Source organism: Puntigrus tetrazona, chromosome 9, assembly GCF_018831695.1.
Source record: "Puntigrus tetrazona isolate hp1 chromosome 9, ASM1883169v1, whole genome shotgun sequence".
NCBI lineage: Eukaryota > Metazoa > Chordata > Actinopteri > Cypriniformes > Cyprinidae > Puntigrus > Puntigrus tetrazona.
In genome coordinates this window covers 12,535,256-12,549,692 of record NC_056707.1, presented here as the reverse complement: position 1 = coordinate 12,549,692, position 14,437 = coordinate 12,535,256, and the positions used below count along the sequence as shown (strand labels likewise).

The window sequence follows — 14,437 nt, the reverse complement described above, 5'->3', positions numbered from 1 at the left end:
CCTTACATTAGGAATCTATAGTAATTTGTTGCTTCTAAAGGTATTATAACCCTTTTATTGAAAAAATAACACTTAAAATTCTCACTATTAACAAACTGTTAATATGACTTAATAAACTCCTGATTTTGTGCTTAAAATGTAGTTGTTAAGTTTAGGGATTGGCTAGGATTAGGGTTTATGGTCACGCAGAATAAATGGGGGACCCTCATGTTGTTCCCAGCCTTTATGATTTCTCTGAGCACAAGATATTATAATGTTGGTAACCAAACAGCAGATTAACACCATTCTTCACATATCTTCTTCAGCAGAAGAAAGAGACTCCCACTGGAACAACTTGAGAGGTTTTCCCTTGAAATATTATGAACTGACAATATGAAATATACAAATGTTCATTTGTAAATATATTATTAATATGTTATGATTTCCAGCTAATTTAATATTACATCAATAATAGCTTTTATGATTACGCAGAAATGATAAACTTACTACCTAGAATAATTTATATGTTAAAAATCTAGTTCATATTGCGTTAACTAATGCAACAAAATGAATCTGGTAAATTTTTACAAACTGAATAATTCCTGTTCAGACACTGTATCGATGCCTCTTTAGGGTTTGATGAGGATTTCTAAAAAAATGTGTGTGTGTGACTTAATGGGGGCATCTGTGTCCTGAAGGGTTTTGGCTCAGTAACGTTGTAGGGCTTTCCAACCTACGCCTTGTTTCCTGGAGTTTGTAAGAGTGTCGCAGCATTGCATGATGGATGGATGGGATCGCTGTAAAATTGGGTGCTGTGTGACAGTCCCAGATTCATCCCAATTTTGGGGAAAAAGGCCTTTTCTGAAAAGCTGTTGATCGGTGACTAAATATGTATGATGCTTTAGGAGAACATTTTCTAAAGCAAACGCGCTTGAGTGGCTTGTCGTGACACGCTGAAATTGCTTTTGCTCTTCTCAGTTTTCTTAGAATCTGTCTCTAGCATTTCAGTAAAAAATAAATATGTTCATTTTAACTAAAAATGTTTGTGTGTGTGTGTGTGTGTGTGTGTGTCTCTTGTAAAACAAAATAACTAAATATAATGCATATCTGTAAAGCTAAATACAAATATACGTGTATATTAAATCGAAAATAATTCATATACTTCTTATCAAAAATTTATTGAATGATAAAATGTAAAAGAGAACACAACGTTTCAGATTTTTGGAAAAAATAAAACAAGCAAATACAAACAATTGATTGATCGTCACAAATGTCACGTAGGCTCTCTCTGTAATTTTAGTTTAAAGCATGTTAAAGTAAAGAATATTCGGATCAATTAAATGTCAAAATAAAGGATTGTGGGATTTCTGGGCAGGCAGTTAATGAACAGGTTTTCATTTGTTAAGGAAGGGGTGTGTAAATGTGTGTGTGTTTCCCATGTTTCTCCAGGAGGAAATGGCCTTTTCTGCACATGTTATTATACAATGAGCCAGGGAGGAGACAACATCCTGCCTCTGTCTTACAGAACAAACCTGTGTGTTATGCTGGTATACAGTTAGAAAGATACACAAATTAACTCAGGGGCATCTGACCAAGGTCAGAGAGAAAATCAACAGCATCATCAATCAGCTTTCTTCATTATCACACCCCGGCCTTTTGTTTCAAACCAATAATCGCAGACTCCATAAGTTATATGTATGTTAATGTAATACATTGCTCCTTTTGACTGGGCTTTTCAACAGCTTCTTATCATCTAGAAATACACTACTCTTCAAAAGTCAGGAAGATTTTTTTTCTAGAATTATAAATGTCTTAACTCAAAAGATTTTCATCAAAAGATCTTAAAAATCCCGGTACAGGTCTGTAGGTAAATATAACTCTTATAAGATCCTCATTGTATTTGCCTGGTAAATGGCAACCTGTTTAATATGATGCAGTATGGTACAGACACCAGCTGTTTGTGTCCTTGAAACTGTAATATTACCCAGATTCATCTGCCCTACATACACTCTGAGACACTCGCTTTATCAGAGCTCCACCCAGACACCAAAAAGAGGGTCAAAGTGTGGGTACTAGTGATGGTGATACGCTTGTAGTATAGATTTTATCAATGGATCATACTCTGGATCTTTGAGTATGTTTATGGCTCTGCTATACATTTTCTTATATAATAACTGGAAGATATATATGTGTGTGTGTGTGTTTGGTGGGGACAGATGGACTGAGCTTGCTAATCAGGTCACAAGTCTTATGGTAGAATAAATCAGCCCATTCTGTTCTGGGTGGAGAGTTCAGTGATGCATTGATCATGAAAATTAAGTATGATACATTTTTCAATTCCAATTTAAATTCCAGAAATGTGAGTGAAACAAATCAAACAGAAATGCATTGAAGGTTTTCTCCGCTCATTTAGATTAGGACTTATATGACTTTCTTTAAGCCTGTCAGATGCATAGCGTTTAACTAAACGTCTTAAAACAAATGAAATCAGGGAAATTATCATTTTGTTAGCCTTCCTGTAACCATCATGATTACATAATAAACCTAAAAATACACAGAGCTCTTAAATATTTAATGAAATTATATCTTATTAGACTAAACTATTTTATTTCATATTTTTTGCTATTTAAATTATCAAAATGTATGAATGAAAGCAGTGCTGTCTGGATTGCCGGCTTGTTCAAAGCCTACTTTTTTTTTACTTTCCTCACATAGTCTATTCTTATCACACTGTAAAGTTAAAAAACGAGTTTTGCGACCAGACATAAGCACACTGAACTCATGCAGTGTGAATCGGGGTGCCGCTGCCTGTCGGGGGGGAACAGTTTGCTTATTCAACAGAACTCAAAGAGCACACTTCCACACTCAACGTCACACCGAGAGTGGGCACACAGAGGAATGCTGAGTGGCAGAAACGCACAAGCACAAATGCAGCACTCCACTTGTACGCGCATTTAACTGTTGTGCACACTTTCTACAAATCTAAGTCAGAACCATCTGTTTGATTATACACTGTAAATAAGTGCACGCACACACACACACACACACACACTCTCAGCTGATTATTGCAGCTGTAAGCCGCAGGATGAGGCCACACCCAGAGCAACATAATGACAGACTACGTTTCTATGCCCTTTTCCCACTTCAGACACTTTGAGGACAGGACAAGAGTGTTTGAGTGAAAGAATGAGCTTTTAAGCTCAAATAAAAGAATGTAAGGTGTAATTAGCTTTGATGAAAACTTCACTCACTCGGCCTCAAGTATGTCTGGGTCTGCTTATCGGTCATTTTTAAGGACCTTGATTCTGCTTCGTTGCAATATATCCACTAGTTTAAATGATATCCATTGCAGAGTTCTGCAGTGTATTGATTTGAACTATAATTATGTATGTAGATGTACACTGTAAAAAAACTACTACTAAATACTAATTACTTTTTTAAATTACTTTTATGTAGTGAAACAGGGTGTTACATTTTCTGTTATTTAAATAATGTATTTTTTTTTCTGTGATGTTGGTAGTTGAGGTAGACTCGTAAATTAGCATCGCATCACTTATGAAACGGCTATAAAAGTTGTAAAACATGCAGGCACCACTGTGACATCCTTCCATTACCTGAGACATTATCGCTCTATTTTTGTGGTAAATTTCCTGTAGCCCCTTCATTCATCCGTTTTTTTGTAAATGTGCAGGATTTATTATGCTAAATGTACGCATCAAAATCGAACGTAGATTAAGGTTGTGACACTGATAGTCTCGAGAGTATCAGTTAAAATCAGATTGAAAATTATTAACAAAAACAGTCATGTAAAATCAGGCTAATAGTTATTCATTTTTTAATAGAATTAGACTTTGCTTTGGTTGTGTGTTTAAATCAGCACAATTCACTGACAATAATTAATCAATTTTATCTGGATGATCCTTTTTGTCAAACATTGAAAGGTTGTGTTTATATTTTAAATGAGTCCTATAACACTTATTGATTATTATAGTTCAGCGCCGTCGCAGCAGAGGCTGACTTCCCAGAATCCTCTTACATCACAGCACTCCCTTCACTGGCCGTTTGTTGACAGAGCTCACATGCAGACTTATTCTCTTCTCTCCTTGCCTCCTGTTCTCCATCTCACGCCTCTACTCTTTTTTCTTTAAACCTCCACACACACTTACAGAAAGAGGTGTTTTCATAGGACTGTGTGTGTGTGTGTGTGTGTGTGTGCTTTTCGTCAGGGGTTAGTTTGATAATCCGTGCCATCTGTGCCATCTCGATGCCCATTGTGTGCTCAGAACAGAACAAACTGCCTCAACGCAGACCTCCCTTACAGCTCGGCGAGACGAAGAGACAGATCGCAGACGAGAGAGCGCTACAGCGCCTAAGATCATCGGGCGGCTGCGAAAAGGTTCTGACTGTTGTTCTACTCTGTTGCTTTCCCGCAGCACATCACGCCGGCATGTTTTCTTGAGTTTCCGGGTCTGTGTTTTATCTGCCGTCTCTCAGTTTCTTGGCTGTACCTGACTGTCCATATCGGTGGGACGCTGTATCTCGCCTGCGGTCTGTGTGTTTAATATGTCGTTCAGTAGAACAATGTTAAGCTTTTACAAACCTCATTTGTTTTGTTGGTCTTATAGGCTTATCTGCGCAAGCTGTAGATTTGACCTACAGGCCTAGAGTCATTAAATGATTATTTATCCCTCCGTGTTTTGATCTTTCAGCATAAAGCCGAGACTGGGGTGAGCCAGCGGGGCTTTGTGATGGCACACAGCTTAATAAGTCTGATAATATTTTCCTTGCAGTAGATTTATGCTCCGTTTAATATTAATAAACACTGCGGTTACCCTTTGGCCGTAATGCCTCCATCATGTGAGCCGTTCACACACACTGAAGATACATGTAGGTTATCTGCCATGTTCTGAGGCCAAGAGCTTTTTCTGTTTAGCCGTCTTTGGTTGGACAAATATTTTTCGATTTTTGCAATTTGTCAGTGTCCGCACATGTCCTGGTCTAAATTCAGAATGTACTCAGCATTTGCCTATATTGTATTAGATTATATCAATAACTGCGTCATCAGCGACGCCAGCATTTTTTCATATTATATAATAATTGTATCAAAAATAAATATTTATTGATCTTTCCTGCTGTCACGGGTGTGGTTTAGAGTAAAGGAGCACTCGACAAGTAAAATAAACTTAAACAGATTTAATCCTCTTAAACGGACAAAACAATAATATGCAGGCAGGCAGCCCAAAAACCACACGCATTAACCTTGCCGATCGGACCAACCGAATACAAACACACAGGACTTAAATACACAAGGAGATTGACTAAATTAACAAGAAACAGGTGAAGACAATGACACAATTAACAGGAACGGAAGGTAGGGCACAGAGCACATGGCACAAGACAAAAACAACAACAAAAGAGTCCAAAGACGTGACACCTGCTTTAAATACACTTTTTTGTCATGTAGAGTTAGGCCTTTGTGAAAACAAATCTTAAAATTAAAAATAGTTTATCGCACGTTATTTAACAAACTTGTATTTTAAATTACATTTTTAAATTAATGTTTTAATATTTTTCGTTCTGCTATAAACAAGTAAACTTGTAGCATGTTTATATTACATAACTATATTTCGTATTATATATTTATGATATTATATTTAATATGTGTAAATGTAATATACAATTAGATACATGATGTAACATTTTTTAATAAATTGTGACATTAAAGTTTACTGTAGTTTTGCATAAATGTTTGTCAGTACAAGGGATAATGTGGTTACATAACATAATGTTGTGCAATAATTAATCAGCGTATCACTATAAATATATGGATCATATTTTAAGCATCTCCAGTTGTGGTTTCTACTTTTACCTAGAGAGTTATGGTTTGTGTATCATGTTTTTTGAACCTCTGAACCGCTTATTAGAGTTAATATTTGAGTAAAGAGTATTGAGTAGAGGTCCTGTCTCAGGAAATCAGGCGTGCTTGGACTGTGTATACTGTATGGGTGCCTCATTCTTGACAGGCCCGTTTCATGCATAAAAACTACTATGCGTGTGTCTTTTGAACTGTCTTTTGCTATTAGCACTCATGCAGCCTCTAATAGTGCTGTGTGCGTGGTTTCTATGGGAACACTAACGCGTAGTGACAAGGTGGTATAGGTCAGTGGTACAGTTGGTGTATCACACATAATGTTTACAGGGAGAGAGTAGGAGGTTTAGTCACATGCACTTACAGTGAAGTGTCATTAATATTACTATGAATTTGATATAAAAACATGGCCTGTGACAAAACACTGATCGCTTTGATGAAACGCTCCGCTGGTTGAAGCCTTACGCACATTTGGTAAATGTCATTACTTAAACAATGACCTCATCTTTAGGCACGTGAAATACTAACTGTGCTCGGCCACTACCAATTATGGCTTTTGAAATGAGGTGTGTGTGTGTGTGTGTGCAGGAAAGGAACTTAACCTTGGGATCCCCTTCTTCACACGCTCACAGATGTTTTTGCTAACCTTCCCTTCATTGATATCCGTAGTTGTGAAAGCGCCTCCTTGTGTTTAGTTGGGGTACTACAACAACAAATGTAGCACTGAGTGCATGAAGTCATGCTAGTTGTGCAATAAATGTACTATCCTATTTTTAAAGCATTAGTGTAAATAGAGCTGTTTCTGCCTCAGATCTTTCGAAGAATCGCTTGATTGACATCCCATCAGAGGTGTGTCATCTGGTCTCGCTGGAAACGCTGAACCTTTATCACAACTGCATTAAAGGCATTCCTGATACCATCATCAGCCTTCAGTCCCTGACCTGCTTAAACATCAGGTGAGCATTACATACACACACACACACATTCACAGAGAGATGAATTACATTGTGTTGTGCATCTAGGCTCAAAATGCATTAAACATTATATTGTGGGAAACCATCAGAACGTGTTAGTATGCTTAGAATGGCATTCTACTACTAGCACGCTACTAATATTTCTGCAGTGAGCATTATGTCAATTTTCCGTATATTACCAAAGTGATGCATTACTACATTTGCCATAATATGCAGTTTACAACCAGAGCACACTGTGTGCAACAACGCAGTATGATAAATTTGGCCTTCTGTGTCCAGTGTGATGAATGAACTGTCATCTCCCCGATGACTTAATATATTAGTATGCTGACAATTTATTTTTGTTTGTCATTTTTCGTTAATTGGATTAAAGGTGAAGAAATTAAGCACGGCTTACTAAATTAAGCTTCCAACATAAATCATGTTTAAAAATAGAAACACAAACATGTTTGAAATGCAGTTAATTAGGGTATATTGTATATTGTTTCGCACACTGTATTTGAAAACAGGAATAAAATAGAAATAAATACCGCAAGTTATGTGTTATGCTACAGATATGAAGAAAGACGCATTAAAATAATAAAAAATAGGTATATTACACGTATAATGCTACAAAAGATATGTATTCCAAATAAATGCTGTTCTCTTGGCCTTTTTATTCATCAAATAAACCCATAGGAGCACAACAATTTTAAATATTGATGATATTAAATGTTCTTTAAGTAGCACATGATCTTCGAAGGATTGTGTGACTAAGTCACTTAAGTACTGACTGCTGAAAAAAACCAATATTATATATATATATATATATATATATATATATATATATATATATATATAAAAATATTCAATATTCAATCATTATTCAATATTGTTTGTTTGTTTTTTTGAGCAAACAATTGCAGCTTTGATAAGATACTACTGCTGTCCCCAAACGTTGAATGGTACTGGAATTATTATGATAGTATTCTTTTCCAATCAACATAGGCCTATAGGATTGCATGTCTGTGCGTCAGCAGACCTAACCTAATGTGATATTAAAATATTTTATTTGCATGTTTGTTTTGAATGAGACTGTGTGAAAGAGACTGTAAAAATAGGCAATCAGCTAGATGTTGGGGGGGGTTTGTTGATTAGTTGATTTAGTCAATTACCATGCAACTACCATCTCCACCAGACCCGATAATGTGGTAAAATATTTATACTAATTAAATACCTGAATGGTATTTAATAATTATCTTTTAAGAATAAAATTAAAGTGCACAACATACTAAATCGAAGTGAACTAAATAAACATGTTTTTCCCCCCTCTGGTTCTTTCCTGCTTCTGTTAAAAGTAAATACACACATACACAGGCTCTCCCTCTGTTTTGGTTTTCTCTCTCCAGCCAAATGTCTCCTGCAGAAGGCCTGATATTCACACTGAGTTAATTAGCGACGGAATTTGTTTTGTAAGAAGTTAATGAAGCACTGAGCTCTTAACGGTTGAGAAGAGTGAACATAAACTGGAGATGGAAAATCAAGCAGAAAAACCAAGCGAGATCATGAAAAATGGATGAAAGATCATCAGAATATGAAATTGGCAAAAGAAAATGAAAAGAGACTGACTTGCACACAGATTTATGTTTTTCCTCCAGTTCAGCACACACACACACAGACTGACTGCTGAACAATTGTGTGTTTGTGTGTCATCCTGTAGTCATAACAGGCAAAGTCGGTCTAGCTATTACTTCTCATGAACTCGTGAACAACTCCCTGAAGTCTTTTTCCTGTTTAATGTCATAGACAGAAATGATGAAGTGTTACAGGAAACTTAACACATGACCAAGGAAAGCATTTTATTTTAATATCACTCTTTTGTGAGTTAATAATGCACATTAGCCTCTCTTTAGTGCCACAATTGAACTGTTGTGTGACCGTTTAATTCTATAAATTTGTATTCATCTGGGGGAGAATTTATATGCCTGTATACTCTGTTTATATGTTTATAGTTTACTGTTACATATTGTAATAATATAACAATAATTTCGATGATCTAATTATTTAAAAAAGGCACAAGCTTCAACAGCCAAACAAAAAGAAACAACAGTAAATTGAATGTGCATAAATAAAATAGGAACAAAATAATGTTTTGAATCTGATATCATTTCATATGATAATTAACGTAATTTACATGATTATTTTATTAAGTATTGATAAGTTCTCTATATGTACAGTATAATGTTCCCCAAATTCTTTGTATTTATGTCTCTGTTTTTTTATAAATGCTTTGATCGACTAATCAGAATGAAGTGCTTCTGCTTGAGGAGTAGCGTTAAGAAACATGTTTTGTTGAAACGTTGCGGTGCTTTAGCCGGAACCAGCTGTCAGCGCTGCCAGCATGTGTGTGTGGTCTTCCTCTGCGAGTGCTCAACGCCAGCAATAACAAACTCAACGCACTTCCAGAAAGCATAGGCCAGCTCACCAATCTCATGGAGCTGGTACGTACCTCTGATGTCTGCATATGAATGAGATGCTCTGTGTTTTATGAATATATTACCACTATGACTCACCCTTCCTCGACTTGACTTATAGCGAATGTACTGCTTTTCTCTGTCTCCGGTTTTTCTCCGGTTGTCCTTCTCCCTGTCTTTTTTTTTTTCTTTTTTTTTTTCCCTTTTGTAACCATAAATGAGAACATACACAGGTTTTGTAGGTTTACGCCAGGTGGGATATCATATAATACAGTACAACAAGCGTTTAGTTAGAGTGTGTGTAATGAAAGGTTTATGCAGAAGCTTGTGTTTGAGAAGAAGGTAAACGGTAACTCTAAACTCCTCTTCTATCTTTTTCCCATCAGGATGTAAGCTGTAATGAAATCACAGCTCTTCCACGCCACACCGGCCAACTCAAAGCTCTGAGGGAGCTCAACGTGCACCGAAACCTTCTCTGCGTCCTTCCAGAGGGTGAGCCTGCAGTCTGTGTGTGTGTGTGTGTGTGTGTGTGTGTTTTGTATCCCTCACGCACCGTTACACCTTCTTATCTCTGCTGAAATGATTTCAGCTTCTCTGACAAGTTCCTCGATAACCACTCATCACATTACCAATAAAAACTTCCTCCGGTAGCTCCACAGCTACAGGAAATCTAGCCTTTGTTTGACCCCTGCTCCACCAACCAACCTCCTTATTGAGTCCCTCTCTTTCCTTCATCCATGTCATTCAGAGAACAGTCATTTATGAACAACAATCACTACATATTGTAACAAAGCCAAATAAAACCCTCAGGCTCGTGTTGTACTTGTATAAACATACGTACTGACATATATATACATTAACACAACTCTTTTAAGTCTGAGTAAAAGCAAACTGCCAAGAACATAAAGTGTGGGTGTGTTCCTTTAAATAACAGCGAGAAAACGGTTAGTGTTCTTGGTGCTAAAGTGATTTTGTAAGCCAAGGATTGTCTGAAACATGTGGCTGGAGTTATATCAACAGCTTACCTTGGCAAAAAAAAAGTCTGTAGCTGAGATTTTGCAGCTCAACTAATTATTCAGCTAAATTATGCTGGCAGGTTCTGAAAATTAGGATTTGTAATGGTCTCTCCAAGCACACTGTGCCAAAATGACCTCATGGTGATTCACCATTAATATAGATTGACAGATCTACTGATCTACCAGGACCAGTAAATAAAGTTACCTTTTTTTGAAATAAGACATCTATTTTTATGTAGCAAATGTTTATTATATTTAAGAAGATACAGATATTTTTACAATCAACCCCTCAAACCGCTGAATTTCTCCTATTTGGTTTTACAAGAGCTGTTGTGTGCATTTTACTGTTTCCCTGTTGTTGTTGTTTTCATTTTGGCAGCTCTTTCTGCCCCTTCTTGCGAAATGCCTTTTTTAATGTGGCTTAATTATTCTCTGTATGTGTGTGTTTTAGATTTGGCAGATTTACCCCTGGTCAAGTTTGATTTCTCCTGTAATAAGGTTTCTACTATTCCTGTCTGTTATCGAAAAATGACCCAACTCCAATCACTACAGCTGGAGAACAATCCACTTCAGAGTCCTCCTGCACAGGTAACACACACATACACTCACAAGATGCAGTTTTCAGTTCTCTCACAGCTGCTTTTGACATTTGTTCTAATGCTTTCAGATATGCATGAAGGGCAAGATTCATATATTTAAATACCTCGCCATGGAGGCATGTCGTAGTGACAAGATGGCCGATGCCCTGTACCTTCCTGTCACAGACCGCCTTAGCTTGACACGACCCACGAATGGGAGGTCAGTAAATTGTGTTTGAATTAATTAAATTGTGATATGGAGATATGTATGTGTATACACACACACACACACACACACACACACACATATATATATATATATATATATATATATATATATATATATATATATTCACACTTGAATGAATCAGCTGTCTCAAGGACTTATTAATTAAGATAAGATCATTGAAGATGCTGCCACCTACTGGCAGTTTTGATCCTGATTTCATATGATTGGTATAAGCCCTATATTATCTTTAGTATATTAAATGAAAATTAATTTATAAAATGTAAGAATTTGTTCTGAAAGATCATGCATGCATCTAATATGTTAAGGGAAAATGCTCTTTAAATGACTTGAAAATATTTTTGGTCAGTAAAAATGCTAAGTAGCTAGTAAATGTGGAAAACCACTAGCCACAGTGGCTGGTGAGAGAAAAAGTTAATGTCAAGCCCTGTATGCACATATATTTTTAAACACACACACACACATAATTATTTATATATATATATATATATATATATATATATATATATATATATATATATATATATATATATATATATATTTTTTATTTTTTTCTTCCTCAAAGCAAGTAGAATAAAAAGATTTTAATCCCCAAAATCAAAACCATTGTCTTCGTATTCAAGCAATAGCCATATGTGTTATTAAATCTTCATGTAATATGAGAATTTTTTAACCAAGTTGTACACATCTAAATGGGTGTATAAAAAGAATGTAGATTACAGTGTGGAATCTCAAAAAAAAAAAAATGAGGTCGTGTGTGTATGTGTGTTGCCTGTCATTATCATCCTTATCTCAAGAGAATCCTTTTAATAGACTGCAGGGGGTCACTCATCTGAGCGAGAGAGAGAGACTGGAAGATTTCTTTGTCTTTGTCAAATGAGAGACATAGGCTGCTTCTCTCTCTCTTTTCTGTCCTTCACGACCCTTGTCAATTTCTAATCACCCTCTTCCTTCTGTCTCAGCACTGAGGACATTGATCAGCACAAAAAACTTGACAGTGATTCTGGGGTGGGCAGTGACAACGGAGACAAACGCCTTTCTGCCACAGAGGTCAGTTTGTATGTGTGTGTGTGTGTGTGTGTGTGTGTGTGTAGAAAAAGCCTGACCATCTGGTGTATGTTCTTTGGATATTTGCATGCATTTGCTATATAGCGTTTTCATCAGTGTTGCAAATTTAAAGTGTTATTAAAGCATTATTAATAACACGTTATGTTAGTTTGCTTATGGTTGGGCTGCAATAAAACTAAGCAGGACTGAGATCATGTGCTTGAGGACAAAGGTCTGAAAGCTGGTATCTGACAGTTATCTTGTACTGTAGCATAAAGCGTTACTGTTACATCACTTGTAGTTCTAACATCGGGATAGGACAGTATATAAGTGGTTTGGTTACTTTGTAGAGTTATAGCCCCGCCCATAGTGAAGTCCCATTGGTTGAAAATAATAGTATGTTAAACATCAACTATGCTCTAATTGGCTGTTATTGAGGCGTGATGCAGAGCATTTTCACTTTTTGTGTAAACAGATAAATTAATTAAGGCAATGATGATGCTGATGATAGTAGTCGTATCAATAAAGATAAAACTATTTTTATATTATGTATATAATAACAAATAAAATACGTCCTAAAGGATGAATCTCAAGGTGCTTTACAGAGGAACAAAATACATGGATTAATTAATAAATAAATAATAATAAAAATAATAATAATAGAACAAATGTAAATGTATGATATATGTGAATTTAAAATGTCAAATTAAGACCATCAAATTATTTTGAAGGCTAAAATTATTGCTAGTGAATGGGATAGAGTGTATTTCCGTGTATACTAATAAGTCTTGGCTTCATGTGAATTCAGTTAGTAGCATGCAATATTTTCATGAAATATTTGGTGGACAATGTCGTAAAAATTTTTCCCTCTTTTCTGAAAATAATCTTTTAAGCTAAGCTAAAATCAGACTTTATTGCTAATCACACATAACTCACACTTATATTTGTAATCAATTATCTCATTGTCATGTTTTATTTATCTTTTCTTTTTGAAACTGATTTTTTCTATACTCAGCCAACCTTTATCTAATTGTGGCATTATACCAGTTGTTTTATGTTGTAAAAAATGCTGAATCGTGCTTTCAGCTAGAATTCTTTTTAGAGATACTAATAGTAACTAGTACATGCATAAATAATGCTGTTTGAAACTGGTAACGTATAGAATCACTGAAATAATATACAATACAATACACAATACTTATATAACATATACATTTTTAAACAGTGTGTGTATAGTATGTATAATATAAGCTTGTCAAAAGAGTGTTTTTGATAGTGTTTTTGTGTTCCAGCCATCAGATGAAGACAGTCTCAGCTTGAATGTGCCCATGACCAACATCACAGAGGAGGAGGGCTTGAGCAAAGACGACTCCAGCGAACACATCAGCGCTCTGACAGGTGATGCTCACACGCTAACATGCCCTCACTTGTGTGGACAGGATATTAAAGTCCTGTAGAGAAAAACATCCTCTCACTAGGCTGACACAACAGTAGAGTGATACAGAGAGTGCGCAAAACCCAGGTTAAGCCCAGGGGAAGGTCCCGGACAGGAAGTGTGGATACTGGCTGGGAAGTCAGCGTCAGCACATTAAGGAGAATTAAGGGAAGAGGAGATGAAAACCGAGAACATTGCAGGAAGAAAGGAAAAGCGTGTCTGTGTGTGTTGCGCTTGAGTGTGTGTGTGTGTGACTGCTGAGCTGATAGGAGGGTCATTTAGTCTTTAAGCTTTCAATAAGATTTGTGTGAATTAATGTGTATATGTGTGCACTTCTAGAAGAACTACACTACAGTATTTGTATTTTTTTAGGTTTAGGAATGTTCCAGGGTTCAAATTGAGTTTCTATACAGCAATTATGACATAATATCAGTCATTATGTTGTGTTTTTTAAAAGCAAAAATTTGCCTTACACTTAAAAGCAGTTTTGATTTACATTTAGTGTCAGTGAAAAAATCTTTAGTATAGTGAACATAAAAATTGAGTAAAGTTTATGTGTGTGTCTGATAGGAGACAGAAGTTCATCTGAATCTCTCAAGGAGCACCTGAGCTATCGAGAGACTACCCTCAGCTCACCGTTCATCAACTATATCAAAGTGAGTGTGTTCAAGATTGATCATGGTCTGTCTTAAGTGTGTTTGTATAGAAAGATAGAATTTAAGCACAGTGAGTTTTTACTCCGCCGAGGCAAGTTTAGATCACATTTTCCAGTTTCGGATTACACTGTTATCCTTTTGCCAATGAATCGGTGCTGTGCAGAAGCCAGGTTAAGTTGTTGT

General features: G+C 36.1%; 1 protein-coding gene across 5 annotated transcripts in view; it reads left to right on the top strand.

The window, feature by feature from the left end:
* lrch1 (leucine-rich repeats and calponin homology (CH) domain containing 1) overlaps positions 1-14,437 on the top strand; it is a 35,767-nt gene that overhangs the window by 4,358 nt on the left and 16,972 nt on the right. For all 5 annotated transcript variants that reach the window (XM_043249278.1, XM_043249281.1, XM_043249280.1 and 2 more), the window contains exons 2-9: positions 6,660-6,804; positions 9,176-9,302; positions 9,662-9,767; positions 10,743-10,879; positions 10,959-11,089; positions 12,079-12,166; positions 13,456-13,561; positions 14,169-14,254. In XM_043249278.1, the coding sequence (XP_043105213.1) occupies positions 6,660-6,804; positions 9,176-9,302; positions 9,662-9,767; positions 10,743-10,879; positions 10,959-11,089; positions 12,079-12,166; positions 13,456-13,561; positions 14,169-14,254 (926 nt within the window). The remainder of the gene's footprint in view (positions 1-6,659; positions 6,805-9,175; positions 9,303-9,661; positions 9,768-10,742; positions 10,880-10,958; positions 11,090-12,078; positions 12,167-13,455; positions 13,562-14,168; positions 14,255-14,437) is intronic.